General features: G+C 41.3%; 1 protein-coding gene across 3 annotated transcripts in view; it reads right to left on the bottom strand.

Annotated features, from left to right (window-relative positions):
- The window catches only part of LOC102686846 (EMAP like 6), a 118,146-nt gene that overhangs the window by 75,107 nt on the left and 17,596 nt on the right, over positions 1-25,443 (bottom strand). For all 3 annotated transcript variants that reach the window (XM_069179827.1, XM_069179828.1, XM_006638417.3), the window contains exon 3: positions 2,293-2,452. In XM_069179827.1, coding sequence (XP_069035928.1) covers positions 2,293-2,452 — 160 coding nt within the window. The remainder of the gene's footprint in view (positions 1-2,292; positions 2,453-25,443) is intronic.

The following is a 25,443-nucleotide window of genomic DNA, read 5'->3' as shown; positions in this document are numbered from 1 at the left end:
AACAGAAACACTGCTCTTGATTTTGAAAAGGTTTTGCCGACAAATACTACTAACTTGTTAACTCTGCATGCAGACCGCATTGGAACATTTCTCCGAAGTTGGACTTGGACCGAATGTTTCGGTACCGTTTACCGGACGGTAGGAGGGAAAGCAGTTTGTGACTGGGCCTGATTGGGGTTCTTGAGAATGGACCTGGCCTTCTTCAACATTTGAGTTGCATCAACATAGCGACTTACAGTACTTTCACAAAATTCAAGATTTTGTGCTTAATTCGGAATTTGAAATTTGTTTTAGAACATCATTGAATTTGTTAACGAGATTTAATAACCAAGACATTGGGACTGCAGTTCCCCTTTAAGCATGAAGACTTTACCTGGACAGTTCTCTCACTTGACATGCCTTCCACAAATATTCTGCATGTAGATCATTTAAAGGGATTTGCAAGTGGAATTTGCATGATACATAAGGTTTCTTTATTAAACACACAAGAGACTCAATATAATATAAAGCCCACCTTACCACAGTTCACCTAGTAATCTGAATCAGAGTTTTAAAAAACAACTAGTTTGACCCACGTCTGAATAGATGTGCAAGAAAGATATTATTGACAACTGCAGAACTATGTTTTTTGTTCTGATCTAGCAAATCCACTCTTGTGGATTGCAACTTGTTTATTAATAAGAGCTAGGGGAATGCTGAAATTCCTTTTGACTGGTGTTTGTTTTTCACTGATGCAATTTGCTTGGATAGGCCCTTAATATTTTGTTGTGATGGAGCCTGACTCCTTAGAACTTCAATCAATGCAGGGTTCTGAGTCATTCAAATTATGGCTCCATTATACCCAAAATAGTACATTCTGTTTTTTCATCATCTGAAGAATCTTATAGGAGAACTTTATCAGGTGCAGCACATAAGAAAATCCACTCGTTTAATCCAAGGTGCAGGAATATATTTCCATTCAAATATGTCAGAAAACAACAATAATTTTACAATCGAACAGATATATATCCATCTTTTTTACCAGAATTCTCTAATCTGTTTTTCCATTAAAAGCATAATTGACAGGACAGTGCTATTACAATCTGGAATATGTTCCAGTAATAGCAGTCAGTGCTGCAGGTGCATTAGAGAGATGGCTGTGACCATCCCATCAATTACATAGTGCGCTGTGAAACACATTCTTCACGGGCTGCTGTCTAGGAGGTGACATTGTATTTGTTAGCACCAGAACTCATTCAGTCTGCCTAAGCTCTCCCCAAGTGATTTGGGCACCCCCCACCCACACAATAGCCTAGAAAGCAGCAAAGGCACGTTTAAGGCTGGTGGCACAAATGGATCTGCCAGCAGTATTCAAAAACAATGACGCTTTCTCCCAAGCAACAGCAATGGAACTCATTCATAAATCATTTCCTGTGAATTACCATGTGGCATTGTCGGCACCATCACATTGCAAGCAAAGCTAAAGAAAAACGAGCCGCTGTCACACTCTCTGCCTATTAAAAATGGCTTCTCAATTTCGTGTCTAGGTGAGAGTGGAAGACATACCCTTTTGCTTTGGCTGTTATATTTCAGAAAGCTGTCTAAAGATGGCAATGCACAGAACTTTATTATTAAATCCTTTTCACTGCATGATATTCAGTAAGGCCCACTTTAATATTCTCTGTAAATGAAAGCAAAACAGTCTCCATCCTGTACATATTGCTGGCATTTCTTCATGTTTTATTGTCATGCAGTATGTTCTGCTTCTTGAGCTGGGACTTCTTGATGATTGTCGTTTCAATCATCTCAGTCCACTACATTATTGCGAGACAGAAAACAGGACAGGTGGGCTGAGAGAAGTGAGAGTAAGAAACACTTGTGCACGAAACAAATTATGAATGTTGATTTTCTGATTTCCAGTGCTGATTTCCTAGGGTCCCTTGGGAATAGGCACAATGACAGTCCTGGATCGATGAGCAGCTGGAAGCCAGGGGAACATGATGACACCCTGTAGTTTGTAGAGTCTCTTACACTCTCATACTGCCATCACTATCTGTATGACCCTGCTGCTTGTAAGCAAAGTGCAGCCAAAGAGGGGAGAGAGGTATCAAAGTTTCTTTGCTTATGTTTGGTAACAAGACGGAGTGAGCAGCCACCCATAAAACCCCAGAGAGGTCTCTGGGAAAAGGGAGGAAACCAGAGCACACATGTGAGAAACATTCAAACCACACAGACTGCTCAGACTGCTGATTGAGCCCAGGACCCTGCAGTCACATCAGCCCACGTCACTGGACTTGATTCAATTAAGATTACCTGTCCATCTGAGTCAAAAGCCAGGCAGGCCACTCCATGGGTGTGGACGTCTTTGAGAATGGACACGGTCTGCACGCTGTACGTGTCCCACACGCAGATGTAAGGGTCCTTCCCAACCTGGCCGGTGGCAACCTGAATTTTATCAGGGTGCAAAGCTAAACTGTAGAAGAAAGGGAAAGAAGTGGATTATGAGTCTATCGCAGCCCATTTTGTGACAGCTGAACAGCCTGTTATTAGTTAGGTTAAGATCTGGATTATGGTTAAGCAACTCCTTAGCTTGGCAATGGCCAAGATGATTTTTAAAACCATTTATATATTTCATATATTTGTGGTCCTAACCTGCTATTCAGGAAAAGATTAGCAGCTCACTGCACGGCAGGTTCTGAAAACATAATTTAATCCAAGGTTTTGAACAGGGACTTTAAAGGTCATAAATATATTTTTTTAAGTTTCTGTTTCCTATCCCATGTCTCAGTTCAGTGTCTAATGCCCTATAGCTAAATAGGAACCAGTTCTGCTCTGGCACTAATGTCATTTAAACATAAAAGTCATGGATGTTTCTGGGGTAGGGAGAGGCGGGGGACTGTGCTTCCTGCTGTCAGTGAGGAAGCAAATTAGATTTTTGTGAGCTAAACTGGTCTCTGTCTCTTTAATAAACACAACATGAGACTGAGATTATTTTCTCACTGAAATCTAATTCAAAACAGAGCTGCAGCACAAGAGAAAGCACAAATGATGATCCATCCATTTTCTAAGTGCTTCACCCAATACAGGGTTGTGGGAGAGCTGGAGCCTAACCCAGACAATCCCAAGCAAATGGATGCAAGGCAGGGTACACCCTGGACAGGTCTGAAGATGACATAAAATGCAGTTTTTGAAGAACATACAGGACAGAACAAGGCGTATTGTCTGATACAAATGACAAAGGGTCATCAGAATGGGCTAATAGACAAACTGACACAAAAAGATAGTGCTCTTTGTTGTTACTCTCACAACACATAACAGGAAAGGTGCATGATCTGTTGGTACCTATACAGTACGTGGGTTTTATAAGGCACAGTTAGCATTTACCTTACAAACACACACTACTGCAAAGTGATCAAAGTGATTGAGACTGGAAAACATTAAATATACCGTAACACAACACCCACTTCTACAAGAAGGTCTCAAAAGAGACAGAAGTGTAAAGTGATAAAAGCCTACTTCCTACATCATATACTTCCACAAAAACATTTTACTCCAATGTACAGTCACCCAGGAGCTGGGACACATCAGTTTAGAGTTTTGCATGTTAACACTGAGACAGAATAGAAGGAGAGCACAACAGGGTAGAGACTTCAGATTCATTCAGATTTCAGATTTTTATGTTTGCATTCAGTTAAAAAAGAAAAAGTTCGAAGTTAAAATGACTGAAGCACTGAATTCAATGAGTGTTGGGTGTTGCATTATTCCAATCATACACTCAAAGTAATTGCAAGCCATTATAATTTTAAATAGTTTCCCATATGGTTTGGACCAATATATACTGTAAATTAAGGAAATGCAATCAATTAAATAATTCCCTTCCGCTATCTCAAAGTAAGTAAACTATTTTCCTGCATTTATTCATTTATTCCCAGAGTTCAGATTGGTCATGACAGATTCTGACACCTACAGTATTCTTGAATTTAGAGCAGTTAGGGACATTCTAATTCATCCCACAAACCATTAAATGAACACATTGGCTAAACAAAGAAAGAATATTAATATAATCAAGGTATTGTAACGATCAGTTCTTTCCGGGCCCTATGCGGATGACACGATCCGGAATTGTGAGGATACAATAGGGAAAAATAGTCATGCAGGAAAAGGGTCTGGAGACGGGGGGCGTGTCCGAGGAGTGCAGGTGTCCAGGTGGAGTGAAGCCAAGGCGAACAATCCAAGCGTATATCCAAAGGGGGAGAGTCCAAAACCAGGGAATCCACGGAGCCAGACGCGGCAGGACCCCGGGCTCTCACGAAACGGGATTCAATGAGAAGCCTCGGGCAAACGCCTGCGTCTGGCTTTAAAGGTGGAACTAAAGAGGGGCTGGGCAAAGGAACAGGTGTAAGCAATGGGGGAAAACGAGGAAGGGCTGGAGCGCCCTTAAGAGGGAGAGTAGCGATCGTGACAGGTATGAGATGACGCACGTTTTGCTGGTTACGGTATTTGTCTCTTATACGATGCGTCTTCAAGAAAACAGGACAGGACGCAGGAGTGTAATGTACTCAGCACAACCTGCAGGGTCATTGCTTGTTTCGCACTGCCGCAAGCAAAGCAATAGATGAATCAACAGCATAGCAGGAGCCAGGCTGGAAAACAGAACCTTCTGACATGCAAGTCCAACTCCTGGGAGATGGATATTAAATTTCAGTCCTTTCTGGTAAATATAACTCAACTTCAAACGTGTATTATTGGATACAATGAATCCCAGGAAGAAAAATGTTCAATAATTAATAGTTCCTTAGACTTATATAGCACTTTTCTGGACACTCCACTCAAAGCGCTTTACAGGTAATGGGGACTCCCCTCCACCACCACCAGTGTGCAGCCCCACCTGGATGATCCACCAGTACACTCCCCACACACCAGCTCTCAGTGGGGAGGAGAGCAGAGTGATGAAGCCAGCTCAGAGATGGGGATTATTAGGAGGCCATGACTGGTAAAGATCAATGGGAAATTTGGCCAGGACGGCGGGGTAACGCCCCTACTAGTGATGTGCGGGTTGACTCATACTCGCGGGTCCGTTTCTCACAGCCGCGGGCGGGCGCGGGTCCAAAAAAAGGCCAGCCTGCGCATCGCTGACCCCTACTGTTTCAGAGAAACACCCTGGGAGTCAGGAGTTTGGTTTAACATCTGATCCGAAGGACAGTGCTTTTTTACAGTATAGTGTCCCCATCACAACACTGGCTAAGACTACAGACCACAGGGTGAGCGCCCCCCTGCTGGCCCCACTAACACCTCTTCCAGTAGCAACCTTAGTTTTTCCCAGGAGGTCTCCCATCCAGGTACTGACCAGGCTCACACCTGCTGAGCTCCAGTGGGCTTCCAAGTGTGAGCTGCAGGGTGACATAGCTTTTGACTGATATGTGACCATAAAACTATAGTTATTGAACAAACAGGTTTTATAGCACATATGCATTAATCCACAACACTGACAATTGGAACTAAAGGTTATTACAACTTAATGCTTTCAAAGACTAAATCAGCCAGAATTTTAATTAACCTTATTGATAATGTCTCATAATTCTAGTAGGTTAATTTAAAAAATAGTATATTACTGTCTGTATGGAGATGTATATATAACATGGCAGAGAAATTCTAAGCACAGAGTCACAACTGAAAATAGTAATGCAAATGAAAATCCATTTACAACAGGACTTTGGTTGTATGTCTTATCTAAAGCACAGAAAAAAGGAGGCTCAGGAAAATGGTTTGTAACCTTTCTTATGTTCTTAAACTCTTCTCTTCAATCATTACACTACCTCATTACAGAAGCGATTACTCCAGACACATGAAAACCTACCACCTGCAATTTGAGATTTAATCTTTTATGAGGAATGTTATTAAAAACGTTTTGAAAGTCTAAACACACCATATAACAACACTGCTAATTTCATGCACTTTTGCCGCCTACTGTTACTGTTGCTGCTTCTTCAGAGAACTTAAGGTAAAAAACGTGTTTAAGCAAGACGTAATGTACCTCTTCTAAAAACATTTTGACTATTCTCTAGAATATAATTTCTAGATTTTGATCTTCAGCCTCTGGTTTAGATCTAATAGTTGTTTCCACATCCTGACATGTAAAAGGAGTCAGATGTATGGGTCTATAATTACTTGGTTCAATTTTCTCACCCTTCTTGGGTACTGCACTGGTAATTCTCCAGTCCACAGTTACTACCCCTGACTTCACTCCTGTCCACGGCTACTACCCCGATTCACTCCGGTCCACGGTTACTACCCCTGATTCACTCCGGTCCAGGGTAACTACCCCTGACTTCACTCCGGTCCAGGGTAACTACCCCTGACTTCTCTCCGGTCCAGGGTAACTACCTCTGACTTCACTCCGGTCCACGGTTACTACCCCTGACTTCACTCCGGTCCACGGTTACTACCCCTGACTTCACTCCGGTCCACGGTTACTACCCCTGACTTCACTGACTGCTGGAGTTGTGCCACAACCTTCTTAATTACATCTCCTGTTTCCTTGAGTACAACTGGTAAGATACCATCAGACACGGCACAAGGGATTTATTAACCTTGAGCACTTCTAGTATCTGAAATGCTTCTCCTTCCGTTATGCTGATACTATCCAATACAGAACTTAGCCCTTCTGTTGACTAGGGCATGTTGTTGCCTCTTGATTAATGAACACCACAGAGAAATACTTGTTTAGTACTTTATCTATTTCTCTTGCAATGTCTAGAAGTTTCCCCTTATTGTCCTGGATTTATTTCTCCCTTGATGGCTCTGTGCTGTCTTAGTAAGAACCTGTTATTATTTATTTTAGGTTCCACTACAATGTTACTTTAATTTCCTCTAAAGGGCTTCGTAATATCCTTTTTATCTGTGTTTGCAACTTTAAAAAGTTAATTCACTTTATAAAACTCTTTCTTTTCCCTAATACGTTTCCTAATCAATGTGTTCAACCATCTGGGATACCATTCATTCGTTTTTGCTCCAAGCAGAATTCGTTTAAAACGTTGCAATTCATTCTCAACATATTCCATTTCTATCCTGTCCTATTTCACTTCTCTTAAACTGCGTGTCATTCTTTAAAATCTGCTTTCCAGGGACTGTAAGCTTTGCTTTGGACTCAACCTGTACAGCTTTAAAATATACTTCAAAACACAGCAAGTTATGATCACAGATCCCCGATGGCTCTCTCACATCTGTTTGCCTCACTCTGTCCTGATTATTTGAAAATACACAATCTACACAAGCATTTCTCCTCTGACAAACTGGGCAAGAAAGAATTCATTAACCATGTTTACTATTTTACTTTCTGCTGTAGACACTCCTATATCTTACCCAAGCTATGTGGGGATTCCTAGTCCATATGAAAAGTCTAGTTATGAGAGTCAAGGCAATACCCCTTTAATTGTTTTAATTGAAAGGAAAAGGTCTAGTGTTGTCTAGGGATAGCTGAAAAGAATCTCGGCGCCCTGGAGAGACTTCCATAATTCTCTGTGAAAGTTTAATAGCTGATGGAGCCACAGTTGTGCTCCTTGATTAATGGTTCCCTGTGAAAATAAATCTTGAGCTCTTGGCAATGTAGTATGTGTTACTTATTCCGTTTTCAAAAGAAAGCTTTACAATATACTACAGATGTACTGTATGCTTTCTGTTACAATGTAATAAAAATAATTCAATAAATGACAATCGTCTTTAAGTTTCTTGAAGGCCTCCAACAAGTGAAAAGCAAATATGTTGTAAAAATATACATCATCCTTGTATCTAGTTCACTTGTTAATTTACCTTAGACAAACCTAAATCGGGCTCCAGACACAGCACCGCTGCTACAGAGATTTTTTTCTTCTAATCTCTACCTGCTGCTTATATCAGTTTCACATCAGGAGAAAACTCCTAGAGTAATACAGCAGTACTTTTATTATCCCACCTGCTAAATAAACATGCACCTACTGTATGTAGTGTATCTAGGCCTAGAGAAGGCAAATATGCAGTTCCTAAGAAAAACAAGAAACTGCAATGGCTTTTTTAAGTTTTCAAGTTAAACATTTCCTAAAACTAATGCACAGAGAAACTGGGAGGGGTGGTCAATCAGTGACGCACAAGCTCCTAGGCAAAGCACTGTGGTCCCACAAGTGATGGTGAAATCGTCTCATCACTCAGCCTTAGAGCCTAGGATATGGTCTCAAATCTCAGCAGAACCCAGTGTCACACCCTCTGCAGCCAGAGGGCGCTCCTTCTCTGTCCTGTCCCTAGTTTCTGGTCTGCTGTCCTTCCTGTCCCTCTCTTTCCCTTGGGCTATATATTTCCGGGTCTTGCACTCTGTCCTCGCTCAGCATTGACGTTCGGATGTCCTGAGACCCGCTTAGCACCAGGGCGCCCCACGTCCGTTCCCTGAGGGCATAGGTTTCTATACGGCATTCCTGACCTCTTTGCACTAATGAGCCCGGGCCTTTTTCCCGTCTTGCCGCTACGCATATGGGTCTTTTTCCGCTCTCCTACTCCCCACGGTTAGTCCCTTTGGACGTCCGTGACACCCAGCCTGGGAAAGACTAAATCTAAACTGGCATCACCAATGTGTCTCTTGTATGTGAAAGGATTTGACCTTTCCAAGAGCCAAAGGTTGGTTGGGGAATTGTGTATTGATTGGGATTTTTATTAGGGTTTTTCAGTAAAAACTAAAGTGTAAAACTACTATCTTTATTAAATAAGCACCGAGCACATCCAGCAGAAACCACCTAGATGGAGCCTAGACAAGATAACATCCTCAGACCAGGAAACAGCAGCTTGGCAATATCTACTGAACAGATTTACTGCATGATGTAAAATCAGAACAACATTGTAGCTCTTCAGTGTTCACAAGGATTGATTTGTCAACAGGGAATTAGAAACACATCCAGAGGCAGTAGCTTTTATTCATCCACTGATGGATATACTTGGTAAAAATAATTGGTGAAATGAAAACATTAATAGAACCAGCACCTTTAAAATGTCTTTTGCAGTAAAATGCCTTTGGAGAACCTGACTGGCAATAAGAGGTCTTCATTCATTTAGTTAGCCATAGTTACACGCTCCAGGCTCTGGAGAAATCCAAATTGTTGTTCCATCCTTACAGAGCATCTTTGCAAGGATGTGGAAAGACACATGAAAAACGACACAGTTAAAAAGAGACGGAGTGCCAAGGAACACCACAGCACGTGTTCTTTATCTCCTCACTGCAGACGTGCGAAGTGCTGGGGAGGAAAGAGCACTTGCTGTGCATGGAAGAGCTCTGCAAATGAAAATCGGGAGCCAAGAAAGAGATTAACTAAGTTGGTGTTTTAATCACATACAACAACAGCAGCAGAGCCCAGGGGTGGGTAAATGGGCGTTTTGCAGACCTAGTGACTAGAAAGGGCAATTTCTCTGTGGTTACTGTATCTCAATAGACTAAAGTGGCCCAAAGCGAGTGGGGAGCCTGCAAAACAAGCTGGAATCAGGTTTAAAAATACCTTGATCAGCTGGCCCCAGGCCTATCCCCCCATGTGCACCTGGATCAGTGCAGCTGACGGAGCAATGTCACAAACCACACGCAGGCAAGCAGGCTGGCTGGCACGCTGGCACGCAGGCAGGCCGGCACATTCCCACGAGCCACCGATCATTCACTAATCAACTTCATTCACCTTGTCTATTTAAACCCCCACTCTGCCACTAATCCTCGATCACTATTGGGGTTTTCTTAGCCAGACCTACGCATCCAGTTCGCAACTTAGTCCAGCCTCTCGTTCTTGTGACCCTCTGGATTTCTGACCCTTTGCTCCTGATCTCCAACCTTGCCCTAAACAGACGATTTGGATTACGTTCGCCTTAGGAATTCAGTTTCCTCTCTCTCTGACTCCGCACAGGGTCGATTTCCCTACCTGTTCCCTCGGCACACGTGACAAGCAAAGGTAATGATCGAAAAGGTGACAGCACCATTTCACACTGCAGAGAAACAGGCTCTTCCCTACAGTATAATATGGAATCGTGCCAACCCAAAGGCCTGGAGAGAACACAATCCTACAGTTTTATTTGGTCGCACTTAATCATTAATTTACAAAAACGTGGAGTGCAAGAAAGTATTTTAAAAAAACTGGGTCTGAAGTCACTAGCTCTGATCCTTGAAGACTGTAGAATTTTCATAATTACATAAAAAGTAGGGAAAATAAAGATCAGCCTAACTGGTGATAGTAAGATTGACATGCTCATCATTAAGTGAAAATGTTAGGTATAAACAATGTGAAAAAACAGCAGAGGTGTGAGACAGAAGCAGTAAACCTTTCTGCCTCAGTAAAGGCAGTGTTTTTGCAGTGACATTGAACGGATGGTAAATACAGAACAGATGCTCTGATGCTTTCCCTTTTCCGTGCATATTGATGCTACAGTACTTTGTCTGGCCTATTTCATTTACAAACGCTTGACAACAAAGACATTTGACAATATAAATGTACAATACTACAAGCACCTCCGCACATGATGTCTTTTCCCGGCATACTGACTGTACTCAATACTTTTTTGTTGTATCAGATTCACACTCTGTCAGCCTGCTGGCATTCATCACTCCAGTAGCTCCACTCTGGAAAGATACCAGCAGGCACAGCCTAGAGAAGGCATTTGCTTGATACTGCATACTCCAGAATTTCTGCAACGTCTATACATCTGTTCTTTCCAGTTTTCACATTAAGGACTTTAAGCTATGGTTTGTCTTTTTTTCAGGGCTTGTTATAAGAAGTTAGAAAACAGTGGATCCAAAACTTTTTAAATTGAAATAAAGAATTGCCCAGTGCTCCTTGTGTCCCCACAACACAGCTCAGTACTTCAGTATAATAATAGTTCAGCCTAATCAGCAGTGATAAAATAAAGTTTCAGACTTGTCAGAACTTCCAGAAATTTGTATATATTGACTGTCAACGTGTCTGCTGCTAATATTAAAAACTGACAAATAAATCAAGCAAGGCTAACACAACAAATAAAACCAGTAGTTTTTAAAGAAATAAAAATAAACGACTAATTACTGAGCTGTATAGAATTATCTTAAGCTGCCTTCACAAAATTATAGTTGGTGTATTTACAAAGCTCTGCACGCTGCAATAAACACAGGCTCACTCCTGGCGATGAGCATTGATAATTACAGTTATTTGCCCATGTCAGGGTTTTGCCGAAGAGTGATTTATGGGCAAAGCTTAAGGGCACAAATAAAAACAAGACATAAATGAGTGCTCACAGGTCACAGGGCTTTAGGAGATGCCGGCTGCTCCCTGTTTAATTCTCATTCCTATTTTTCACACCCCACCCTCCTCTGGCTTCCAACTGCTTAGCGAGAGCCTCAGGTTACAGTGATACTGAAAATCCTCACTTGCATAGTCTGGTGGCTGAAATAAAGTACCTGAACACCTGCAACCAAACACTTCTACTAAGTGCATTTTCCTGTAGTTTTAATAACAATAATAATAACATCACTTTATTAACCCTTTACAATTTATTGCATTAGGAATGATCTTTTCGCATACCCCAGCTTGCTCTCCATGAGACACACAGACAGGGAGAGAGAGCCTGGGGTCAGAGCGCAGGGTCAGCCATTGTACAGCGCCCCTGGAGCAGCTGGGGTTAAGGGCCTCGCTCAGGGGCCCAACGGAGTAGGATTCCTCTGCCGGCTGCAGGATATGAACCGGCAACCTTCCAGCTACAGGAAGCAAATCCTGAGCCACAGAGCCACAGCTCCAGTAGTCTTGTACTACCACTAAACATTTAACACATTAACAATAATATCAGGCAGACACAACGCTGGAAGTTGATGTGGCATTGCCCTTTTCCTTTCTTTTGACATCATCATAACTACATCATTTCCTCAAGATAACCACACTACACTAGGGTGGACTTAGGGAGTGGCCAAACAACACAAACGCATAAAACCTGCAATTCTGTGTCAGTCTTAAAGCTTTAATATTAGTTGTGCACGATTCCCTCTTGCCATTTTTGTATGTCCTCTGGGTAATATAGCAAATCTGCTCATGTGGTTTAACTGGCTGGCTATTTCACACAAGTGGCTGTAAAAGAGTTTGATGGACATCATTACTAGGTGCTCTGGCGCCAATCTAAAGCACTGTGCCTGGACAACCTGCATACAGTATATTCCCCCCCATTTCACAGTGGGCCACCTGGTAGTAATGTTTGTTGGCTTGCAGAGTTACTATGTCAAACAGAAACCGTAACAGCTGTTATTAATGCCAAAGAACAAACACTGCGGGATATAAAAAAAATAAATAACAGCAAAAATCCGAAGATGGACGAACCCTTTAGATGCATACCTATTTCTGAACTCTTTGCCTCTTTATTTCTTCCTAGATTCCCATTTGAGGACACAAACTTAATAAAACACTAACTGCATGCAGTTTCAGCAAATTACCGCAGGCAGCGTTGAAGACGTCTGAGTTGATAAGTAAATGAAAACTTTTACTGAGGAGGAGCGTCTGAACAAGTGCCCTGGGGGCCTATTCACTTAATCGAAAAGGACTGCAGACTACATCACTACTTAAATCATCAACACCAACTGTCCTTATGGTTTTACGTGCTTTTAATGACAAAAGCTTCATTGTCATATTCCTGATTACACCTGCAGTTTCTGCACTAGTACGGTCGAACGATTGGGATTGTTCGGTTAAGAGGGTTTTTTTTCCTAGTTTTCAGCAGGCCTCAATGAAAGGTCACTGCTCAAATTGTAATGCGCCTTTAGCTGCTGCAAAATCCACAGCCAACAGCTCCTGCTGCTGTCCTTTTAGCTACTGATTCACAATGTTTAAGATAACATTTTATTTTTGGAATCCCTTGGCGAGGTGGGGTTGAGGCAGGAGGGTACCAGTTATGTCTCCAAGGGCTGCAGATAACTCGTTATCGTTATGGTCACTGATGAGGGTGTGGAAAGGGAGCTGTAAATTCAGAAAGCTAAATCTGAGACACTGTCTGAAGCTGCTCCTTAAAGGTCTTCCTCTCAAGCTCACAGGGAATGTAGTTTTCCGCAGCTGATGCTGATCTCCTTCAGCACCCATGCCCTCATTTTTACCAGGACAAGTTTCCTTAAAACATACTAAACTAAACGGGCCGTATATCACATGAGAACGTATATCACAAGTGTCCATTTCCAAAGCCAACACTAATCTGAGAGAAGGCGATGAGACGGAACTGTCTTGCCTGGAGTCTTGAAATCACAAGAGGGGGTGCAGGAAAGAAGAGAGATTTCTGGGAGCCTGGTGAAGGAAGTTCCCTTGCATTGATGCAGTGAACACAGAGACAGCTGGTGCCGAGGCCAGGTCACCATCCTACCACAGGCCAACTGAGAGAAACTGTTACGAGCACAGCCAGCACCAATTGTCCCTAATCATTCAATCTTCATTCCACACCCTTTCCTCTGCTCACTTCAAACCGACGCTCGGTATCAGGACTCTTTCCACCTCCTGGGTTCTCGGTACTTACGACCTTCGACATCTTGTGCTCCCGAACCCCGCCTGTCGGACCCCTATCCAACTTGTATCGTTTGCCCATTCTTTTGTCTCGCCCTGCTTGGATTCGTGCAGCCTGGCTCTCCTCTCTGGACTGGACGACGCCCGGACCGATCGACCGCCTCTTCCTTCTCGAACCTCGTTCACCTCGGACTCCATCGGAGACCTGCACAGGGTTCGTTATACTCGTCGGCACAGATGCCTGCACTAAGGAAACGGACATGACCCAGACATGGGCTGAAAAAAAAGAACAGCTCTTCTCAGTTTTTGGTTTCCAACAGCTCAGCGTTTCAGCTAAGAAAGATAATATCTTCATGGGCCATTATACACAAAGCTGTTGGGCTGCTTTGGAAAAAAAACTCATTCGGATTTCTAAGTACTGTAACTTGTGCCATTTACCGGCACACAAAGTGACTCATTTTTAGAGTCATTTTAAAACTGTGCTGAAGTTCCAAACAAAATAAAATTACAGCTGTGAATTTTCCTTTAATACTGGTACTAGTCTTCCACCTGTAGAAGTTAAAAAGATAAGTTAGGGTGTACTTCCCCTTGTAAGAATGAGGGTTAAATCCAGAGATATTTAAACACCTGCTGTTTTAAACTACCTACAACAATTGCACTATCCAAACATGGAAGGCAGTGAAGGGCTGCCTTTTTCCAAAGCACTTTCCAGAGAACAATCCTCAAACAGAAAACGGGGAACAAATGAATGATAAAGCTTTGTGACATTTGCATCAATGTGCTCTTTCAGGAATTGCAGTGAGTGGGACAGAATCATGATCACAGAGGAAGAAGAAACAGAAGCAGAAAAAGGATTTGAACTCCAGCAGCTAAGTGGCATTCTGTTTCATGCCAGCGCAATTCTAATTGGCAGAAGAAAACAAAGCATTTTGAATCTGTGTGAGTAATTGGAGAGAATGTGACAAATTTATTAGGGAGATATCTTGCGGTATTCTTCACTAACCTCACACAGGTCATTTGGACTGTGCATGTAGAATAGTTTATTAACCGTTATTCTTATCTTATTTGGGATAGTTTTGCAATTGAACAAAAAAAATGTTCCACTTTTTGAGGCAAGGGGATTTCTAGAGTGAACTTATACAGATAGCTAAGGTATCATGGTTTATGACAGGCTTGAACTCTGTATTTTGCTGAAAGAACAATAAGGACAACAGTGTGCTCGTGATATTTACTATCAAACAGGATTGAAGATTAATAAGGGCAGTGACAAATTGGATCGAGGCAATGGGGACTTCTTTTGTGAAAAAGTGGCTCAACCAATTGACCTTGCATTACTGGAGGATGGACCCAGGGTGGGAGGTGTAGTGAATTGATTAGGACAGCATGTTTATTTATTCACATGCAGAATTAATACAATGGGACTTAGCTAACATACCTAGTTTAATGAGGGATAAGACTTATATTTTAATAAGCAGCTTAAGAAGACAATAACCTTACAAAGGAAGGCAGCTAAAGTACATCCACAGATGCTCCCTCTTTTGTGATGGCTAATACAAAGGAGATTATAATGAGCAGCAAGGCTAAATGGGCCACATTCAGTAGCCTGCACCACATACACTCCCGCACCAACAAATCACAATTCATTCTCAGACCCCAAAGATCCGCACTTCACTAGTGCAACTTTCTTTACAACTGAGAGTCAAGACTGCGAAATTCAAACCTGCCACTGCCCCTCGGTTATACGGGTTCCGTAATACTGCGACCACAGAAGTTCTACAAAAACATTACAAACAGGGCATTAACACAAAATTATTACTATCCAGGAAAGTGTCTCAGTAAACAAAATTCCATCACGTACAATTGCCCAGTACTAAAAAATGTAATATTTGTGAATTTAACAGGTGCAATACAATAATGAAGACTTTATCACAAAACCTCACTCCAGATGTATATTATATGTATGTATAGTACAACTGTGTTACACTAGTCAAAGCTCCATCTAAATTGTGATTACATAATCATTATACAGGTTGCATGGCTTTTAATCAGAGACTCGGGAATGTATTACAACAGGGACTTTACGCTCAACCTAAAGCTGGAAGTTCAAAATGGCTCCTCATGGACACACTAAAGAAAAAAAACAGGGAAGCAGGGAATGACCTTAACCTAACAAAAAAAAAACACAGAAGACACTTCAGAACCTTCTGGTTTTGTTTACCATTTGCTTGCTTCATTCTTTGACACTATTTGCTGCATGTAAAACGACTTAAAAACGACTGAGGGTTCCGGGATGACATACAGTACATGGGATTATTTATATGTGGAGAAGGAAGCCATTTGCCTCCCTAAGACGTGCTGCAGAGCACCATCTGAAAATCACAGAGAGCACAAGAAACTGCTTGCAGTGTAACAGCTCCTTCCTCCATGCAAGAGTAGTTTTACATGTACAGACATGCACCACTAGTTCTGTGCAGAAGCCTGGCTTTGCCAAAGACATTACTAATGTTAAACAGAAATGCCAGAAGGTCATTGATTTCCTTTTCTCCTCTCTACCCCCCCCTCTTCCTCAGCATGCACAGGAAACAACTCCTAAGGGTGAAGGGTATGAGTGTGTGTGTGTGTGCATGCATAAGTAAGGGCTGCGATGTATTCAATTGACTTTCTGGATGTGAAACTGCTACAGCGTGAATCATTATTACCTCCTGGGAGCATCAGGATATCTTCTTTCCTGGAGTCAGACACCAACCCACAGAACGAACAGGAGGGCTTCAGAACTGCCCAGAAAGGAAGCACTGCTGGAGGTAATATCTGAATAATAAACAAACCCTGAGATCCCCATTGTTCAGTGTGCTGGAAGGTTTGGACAACAGGCTTAAGAAGTAGATAATATTATGCTTTTTGACCTGCTTGTTCTAGTGCTGGTTGCATTCTCTTACTGTAGGCATGGTCTTAGTGATTTTCAGTGGGGTGCAGTGTTTGGTGTACTGAGGCTGACGACTTCATTATATACAGTTTCTTCAAACAATTTCCTAGGTTGAGCATAGAGGTGGGAGTTAATATCTTTGTTGCACAGGTTTCAGGACACAATGTTTGCAGTGGATATACAGTACGTTGCATGGGGCTCTGTGCTTCTCCACAATACAATGTAATTCGGATTTTGTTCCAGTTTCCAGTCTATCACATGATCTTCAGCAGTGTCTACAAAAGCGAATAAAATACAGCAAGGAAAACACAGCTTTTTATTTATACTCAGCAGCCTCCCGAACCAGTTAATTAATAATAATACTAATAATAATTGCTTACACTTAAATAGCATTTTTCTGGACACTCCACTCAAAGCGCTTTACAAGTAATGGGGATCCCCTCCACCACCACCAGTGTGCAGCCCCACCTAGATGATGCGACAGCAGCCATAGTGCGCCAGAACGCTCACCACACACCAGCTCTCAGTGGGGAGGAGAGCAGAGTAATGAAGCCAATTCATAGATGGGGATTATTAGGAGGCCATGATTGGTAAGGGCCAATGGGAAATTTGGCCAGGACATGCTAGGACAGGGTGGTAACCCCGACTCTTTTTAAGAAAAGCCCTGGGATTTTTAATGACCACAGAGAGTCAGGACCTTGGTTTTACGTCTCATCTGAAAGGACAGCGCCTGTTTGCAGTATAGTGTGGGCGCCCCCTGCTGGCCCCACTAACACCTCTTCCAGCAGCAACCTTAGCTTTTCCATCAAGTTCCATCAAGAAGATCACCTCTTGGACTCTTTGAATCATACAGGTCTCTTTCAGTTTACTTCCTGGCTTGCTCATTCATTTTTGTGAAGACATGCAGAGAAGCCTGACATGTCGCTCTAGGCTTTTTGCTTGAGGCAAAATATCAGCCCTGAACTGGTAGATGGCGAGCACAGTTGAAGACGAAAATGGCATTAAACTGACAAAAGGAAAGATCTTCTGTACTGGAAAGGCAACCTGCACTGTAGCTCTTGTTCAAGGAGCTTTGTTTAAGTGGACAACATAAAAGATGTGGACAACCCCAAAGCTTATTTTTGTAGAAAAAATAAAGCTGCCTATGCAGAGATGAATGAAAACAGTAAGCTGTACGGAGAGTTTATTAAGCAATTAGCTTAATAATACCCCAGCTAAGTTACCGTACTGTAGCCTGATCTCATCAGATCTCAGAAGCTAAGCAATGCTGGGCCTGGTCACTCTTGAGAGGAGATCTCTAAAGAACATCTGCTCTCTGCTACACAGAATCCCTAGTCACTCTAATAGGGCATTAGCCTTTTTTAGACATTCAGATCCAGAGAGAATGCTTCCTACTATTCCACCAACCAGGATACGGAGGTTCGCCCCTCCTTGGTATTTCAGATTAACTTGGTTCTCCTCTTACTTGACTGAAGATCTTCCCTACATTGAGTACTGGCTGAACACATATGCTTCAGAAGGAATGTAGGAAAAAGACAAAAGTGATTTGTTGTTTTTTTCCTCTTAAGAAGAAGAAATGTAATTTGTGTATACGGTAGCTGTCTCTATGTTCTTTTGGTTAAACTGCCTTGGGATGATGTATCATGAAATAACGCTACAGTATGTACAGTAAGACAAAGGTTAGCAGTATTCATTTGGATTTCCTATAAGATATCACAAGAATATTTTCGTCTTCTGGAAACACGTTTTCACAGAGCGGGTAAACAATGGACCATAATGAAGACCTTCATGCCCCCGCAAAACCTTCTTAAGGCACGAACTTGGGAACAACCGGCTCTTTTAAAAATCCATAAATCAACCACCGCTGTCTCTGAACATCCTGGACAACAAAGTGTTACTGTCGCTGCGAATCTGGCACTTGTCAGCATGAAGCCAAAATCACCCAGCGATACTAATCCCACACTCCAGAGTCATGCTACTGAGTCAAATCCCAGAAGGAAATCCAGGAACTCTCCCTGTACACAGGCCAGATCTAGTCTGCTGTAGTTCTGATTACCTCTTAATACAAAATTTTGCAGGATCTGCAAATATCATTGACTTCAGTAAAAATGGAAGAGTAACAACAATAATCACAGCACACTATGCTATTTCCAAGTGGTGTTTTCAAAATACATGCAGGCCAATGAGAAGAAAGAGGTCTAATTAGCAATGTGCTTACAGGGATTTATTTCTCCAAGTCCACTCACATCAAGCAAGGAGCCTTCCCTGTGCTTCTCCTGGGACTGTGTTCTCTGCCATCTGCTGTGACAGCTCAATGCTGGGAGATGTCACTCGGGCTTGATACTGCAGAAGGCACACCTCTGTCCTTTGGTAAATACTTCTGTGCTGGTTTAATCATTTCACCCTACGGCTGACTGGTGCTTCAGGAAAAGGAATGCAGGGCCAGCTAAGAATTTAGTTGTATTATTTTGGTTTACTGTTACTGTGTGTTTGATTTTTCAGCTTTCTGTCTGTAAAGATTTAAGATGTCTGTTCAAAGTCAAATCATGTGGCTTACGATTACGATACCAAGCATTGTGTGACATTTATCTACTGTCTATTCCACTGTATGGAAAAAAAACAACTAAGAGGCAAATGGTTGGTAGCTAAATTCCTAAAACTCCTGAATAACTTTTTCATAGACAAAAAAATCCATCAATGCACTTCTCAAAGTACTGTACCAGGACAGGTCACGACAGAAGCCACATTCTCACTTCTATTCTTCACCAGTCCCTCAGACACGACTCTGCCCAAGGACCGCCAGCTCGCCTTGAGAGCAGTTTCCTTGACAACTGACAGAAAGCGTACCTGTGCTGCAAGGGGGAAAAGAAATGACGTGCCCATCAGCGACACTGACACCTGATATCAATCAGTGCAAAACAGCAAACAACTCATTTTGAATTCCGCACACAGAAAGGTGATTCCAATGAAGAACGGGTACTATAAACTTTGAAGCAATACATCTGAGACAGTAAAACTCAGCAATGCTGTGCTGCACAATTCGTCTTGTTACAAGATGCCATCCTGCTTCTAAAGTTCCTCTTCTCTCAAGTTTCTTTGAGAATAGCTGTCCTCTATTGAAAATAAAGGAAAGGCTGTTGTGTCACCCCCACTGGCCTGTTCCTATTATCTCCTTTTGTAACTATTTGATATGATTCATATATTCTGCAGGTTTCCAGTTTGGTGTTTCTGTATCACATCTGTCACTGACCCCATGTGACTCACTTTTAAAACTCACTTTGCAGGACTTTACAGCACAGCACAAACTCCGATCCTGAGACACCTGGAGCCAGAGGAATCAGAGCATGTGACAGGACAAGCTCAGAGACTGCAATTCTGAATTGAAGAACCCCAGCTTAGAGTAGAGCTGACTGCCAAGGTTTGGCGAGACTCCTCTTCTCTTCTGCCTCACTGCATCAGTGAAGCGGAGGAGAGCACCAGCCATTAGAAGCCATCCAGGTGTCCCTCGCTCAGAACAGCAGTTGCCAGGATGTGAGCAGGGGCAAGGTGCCTTTGGAACAGTCATCTCTGCACTAATTAGCCAGAAAATAGGCCCTGTATGTGGTGGGACAGAGCAAGAGCAAAAGGTTAGCCTTTCCTTTCCAGATCACAATTCTGTAGCAAGGAAGCCTGGTGCTGTATCTTCACTAATTTCAGTCCAAAAGGCAGGCTGCTGTATAATTCTGCAAATCGAAAGATATTTGCACTGCAAGCAGCTAACTCTGCCAACAGACGAAGGCTGTTTTTTTTCCCCCACAAAAAAGAGACTCTAGATACAATTTGATGTGTTGCCTGAGAATCATAAATCCTTCATCAATATTTCAAGAGTCTCAGGGCCATTTTTCAAGGACTCAGACTGCTGCACACACTTACAGCTGGCCTGATGCCTAGGTTTCTTTTTCTAGGAAAAGTGCACAACAAATTTATTTCTTGAAATTCGCTGTCTTTGTAACCTCACTGATCATGTAAAACTTGAAGAGTGGGAAGCTACGCAGCAATCTCAAAGGAGCACAGTGTTACCACCAAAACTTTAGCTGATACAGCAACCCATGTGCGGGTTCCAGTATGAAGAGAAAGGCCCTTTCATTTGAACCAATGAAATAGCAACAGACCTACATTATTTGTCCGCATCAGCAGAGAACAGAAAAGAGTCAACAAAAAAGTATGATCCAAGTTTGAAGCCTGAAGATCAGGGAGAACATAAATTTGCATTAGCAAAGAGTAACATTTTCATGTCTTCAAGCACAGCTGGAAGTATATTTTTCCATGTAACTTTCCCAATGGGAAACACTCAAACACAACATCTTAGCCTCAAAAAAGGGATCTCTCCCAGACTCTCAATGAAGGTTTTCATAAGACAGTGATCTCAGCTCCAAGGCTCCATTACTAAAGCAGCTGTCACATTTCCAGCTTCTGATAAGCACACTCATAACTCAGTTTGGATAAAAATAGAAAATTGGAAGACTAGGGGGTTTTAATAAGGAAAGTGCAAACAAAAATAATGTGCTCAAGAAATTATTTTGATGATGTTGATTTTTTTTGTCCTCAGTCTCGGTAAGGAATCCTGGCGGAAATATCAAAATACTGATGTTGACACTATTTTTGGGACTGTACATCTTTTATTCATTAACTGATTCTGCTATTTCCTGGCCATTAATGTCACAGTCTTCCAGTTTTGACACTCCAAATGTGTGGACTGATGTTTGTACCAGTTACAGGCAAAACCAGATGACATTTGCAGATTATTGTAAGGCAGAATTCCCACAGCACTGAATTAAAAATTCAACACTGCTAGAAGACATGCACTGTATATGTAATGTTTATCATGAGCCACTGCTGTTTCGTAATTAAACTTCAGTGATAGTGACTGCCTGTGGTTCAATTGTAGTTGTTTTTGCTCCCTTGTTTGAATATGCATTTTTCCGATGCCATGCAAACAGAAAAAAAGCAATCCAGTTTCAGTAAAATACAATAAAGAAAAGAAAAATATTTTTTTTGTTCCTTGGAATTTCCAAATATATCAACAGATTTGACAATTCCTGTTTGTTTTGGTCCACTTGTTCTCATTGGTTTACTATGTGGAAAGCTGTCGATAATATTTTTATGTTTAATTCAATGTGTGCTACAGGGAGACTGTATACTGTATGTCTTAATGGCTGATAATTACACCTTTAGTTGCGTCCCTTATGAGGAATAAGCAGCTTTCTAACAATGGATTATACCTAAGAAGGCAAGCACAATGGTAAAAAAAAACTGAACAACAAAAGTACAGTAAATGTAATAATAGAAAATACTTTTGCAAACTCAAAAGCCTACTAATTCAGCAATGTACCAGAATTTGTGCAGAAAACAAATGAGGTTGCTTTTCCATTAACCTTATTTAAAAAATGGGAAGAAAATCGCTTCTGCCACTGCAGCATAGATCCTTCCCAATAATTAGCTATTATGCACGCAGCTCACATGGTTTTTTAATGGAATTTTCAAATGCCATCATCCCTATAGACGAAAGATAAGAATTTAAACCAGGATAAGATTATTTCCTATCCTGGAGCAAGGCACAGAGCTTTGCCGTGTACCCTTCACATTTTATTTATTAGACCTCCACTGTATTTATTAACCATACACATCTCTTTTAAACCACTGACGGAATCCAAGATCTGTATAAAATTAAAGAACCACATTAATATCACCAAGACAGCTGTTGCATTTATCCCATTCAAACACCTTGTCAGGCATACAGTATGAAACACAATCTTGCAAGAATATATCTGTGCCCCATTCTGACATTACCCATGAGTCATGTGTAGTGTCATGACCGATAAAGCTCAAATGAAACCACAGATTCACCTTCAACAAAAACAGCATACAGACTTATTTTAATGTGGCCTTTCCCTCTGGATTGACATACTGTAGCACAAAGCAATGAACTCTAGGGCAGCACAGTTTTCGCCTCCATTTATCATTTTAGCTGTTCGGTCAGATTCTAATAACAGAACGAGCCGACAAATATAAAGGGATAGCGTACTTAATACTGTGGGGTTAACCTGCCTGACTGAGGAAGTGACAGCACTGGCTGAAGATCAGCCAGTCACAACTGTCACAACCCGCCTCACTTACGAGGAATGAACCAGGGAGGCAGCTGCTTTAGTGAGCTGGAAAAGATACACAGTTGTGGACAGCCAGCGAGTATTTATACTACTGTATATCAAAGGTACACTGGTCTGTGTTTTCGGCCGTATGTGACTGAAATGCTTTTAGATGTTACTGGTGCCAGTGACCCAATACTGCTTCAATTCCCAAGTTAATATCAGTCTTCAAAAGAGAAGCCTTTTGTCAGTGGGCCTGTTTTAAAAAGTTGTGTGGACAATGGGACTATCTTAAACCACACTTGCATTACATTTTGCTTGTGCACAAATAGAGTCCCAAACTCAGGCTTTTATTTGCCCCCTTCTCCAGTTTAAGCTTCCATTTTTGTACATCAGTGCATTTATCAGTGTATTTCGTTATTTGTCTTATTGTGTTTTTAAAATCTGCTAAAACATGCTTAAAAACAGGGTTTAACCCTCAGCAGAAAAACAAAATGGATGGATGGATGTTTATAGAAATAGCTGGGGTCCTGGGAGGAAATGTATTTTGTTTTACAATGTATTTTAAAATGGCTACAATAGCTTGAATGTGTCTGCCTCCGAAAGGAAGTAACGTGGATCAAAAGTGTAATTATTTTTAATTTAATGAAATAATATGTATATTATGTCCACAATGCTATACAGTATGACTCCAGTCCACATTCTCAACAATGAACATATACAGTATGTAAATACCATAGCACAGGTAAACTCTTGTGAAATGTACTGATAACTTTAATACTTTAAAACTTTCCAATAATGTGGTGAAAATGTTAAAGATAATATGTCTGTAGAATAACATGTTTTTAAAAAGTCTGTCACTAGCAATTTTTCCACCATCATCTTATCATTAAATAATGGAAAGTTTTCACTCTATAAAAGTATAGCCTTTCAGTACATTCTACGTACTGTATATGATCTCATTTAAAGTCACGTACTGCACACAGAGAGGATTTTGTTGGAAAGGTATAAATGGTCTTTTACAATACGTTTTTCCAATATTTTTTAGTTCATTTAGTAACACTGGTTATATTTCAGATTCAACCGCAAAATAGGCAACCTACTGATGTTTTAACATGTAACCATTCATGATACTTACTGCCCTGTTTCACAATTATCAGCAAAAGTAATCTGAACATTGCAATCGTCATTTCGAAACCACTACAGTACTGTAATCTCACCCCTAATAATCAGTGCAAAATTCCTCTATTCTTGGCAACCAGCTTGCTAAGGGCAACCACCATCTGCACAGCAAAAAACTACAACTCCTGTCTATTCATAGTGGGCATCAAACCAGAGCAAGCTAATAACAGCCAGCAGGGCCCCTGGAGAACAACGCCAGCTTCGTGGTACAAAGTGATAACCTAAATCACAAATTTATTAAAGCTTTGTGAAGAGAGACAAAAAAAAACACAAAATCAAGAAACAACAAAATAACCATGCCATGTACCCACACCTTAGTGCCTTTTAAACAATAAGAGTCCTCTTTTTAGTACTGAACAGTCCAGATTTAAATGTGATGATTCATCGACAACCTCTCTTTAATTCAAGAGAGAGTCCCTGTAGTGGTATAACAGTATATGACAATGCTCGTGTTTTTGAGACAGAGGATTTTCTAAAAACCCACTGAGGAGATTTCAACTGTACAACAGGACCTGCACGCGTCAGCTCAGGGGTTTATTTTCCAAAATTTGTCAGGAACAGAACAAAATTGTGGCAGTTGAAATGGAACAGAACTTCAATGTCTTTCTGTGTCATGGACAGTATGAATCTGTTCGCTAATGACAGTATGATCTGTATCAATGAGCCTGGGAAAAAGCATTTTTTCATCATTTATCATTTGCTTCATAAACACTGTATTTAAATTATATACATATAATTTAAGGATAATACTTCCTTACAGTATAAATGCCATTCTATTCTGAACAGTCAGTAATGACTCTCTTAATGGGGTTCAATGCTGTTACTATAAATCAATCATTGACTGGAAAATAAAAAAATAAGCAGGACTTTTTATCACAGTTAATTGAGAGATATTGTCTTGTTATAGATATTGTCTTTTATTAAATGCCATTTAACAAAATGAGACAATCTCACCAGTATTCTAGATTAAAACAGTAAAGAATTAAAGGATAACACACACACCAGACATCTTCAAGCCAAAAGAGTCAATTCAGAGATTCTTCTTGGTTGTAGTGCTAGGGATGAGACTGCATGCATGCGTCTGTCCTACTAATAAAAAGAATAGCAAAAACAGACTCAAATATTGCATTGAAGAAAAAAAAAACATCCCAGGTTTTGCTCTTCCAGATGTGATAATTTACTCTCTTTTTTGAGGAATCTCAGATTCGAATTTCTGAGAATAGACAAAAGCGTGAGCAGAACTGCACTGAGGCCTAGACCTCAGTCAGGATTGGTTTTGACATCTGCATAACAGATTTTGCATATCCACAGCAATGACTGAATTACTTTATCTTCGTTCTGTGCATCAGCTTATCTGGCTGTGCATTGTGGTGCTCCATCTTCCAGGAAAATGCTTGAATGATCAACTCTCCTGGCGCGTGCCAAAGTCATGTGGTTTCTCCATGTGCTCCTTGGCCTCAAGCATTTTTTCCTTATTTGATGGGGTTTCTTTGCCAGCAGCTCTTCACAGAATAATCAGTGAGAGCCTCTGCCTTTCATGATTCTCTCTTTCTCTTTTCTAAGTGCTTGATTCCGACACAGTACAGTTCCTCTTTCAGACCGTTCTCTTTACTTTAGTGAGACCTTAAAGGTTACTGTGGAACCTCTCATTTCTTTCTCCTTCAGCACAGGAACAAAAGATGTTCTGAGGGTGGGCCCAGCTCCACACAGGAGTGAGATTTGTTTCCACTGTGTACTC

Source organism: Lepisosteus oculatus, chromosome 17 (genome assembly GCF_040954835.1).
Source record: "Lepisosteus oculatus isolate fLepOcu1 chromosome 17, fLepOcu1.hap2, whole genome shotgun sequence".
Lineage (NCBI taxonomy): Eukaryota > Metazoa > Chordata > Actinopteri > Semionotiformes > Lepisosteidae > Lepisosteus > Lepisosteus oculatus.
This window is presented reverse-complemented; position numbering and strand designations above follow the sequence as displayed.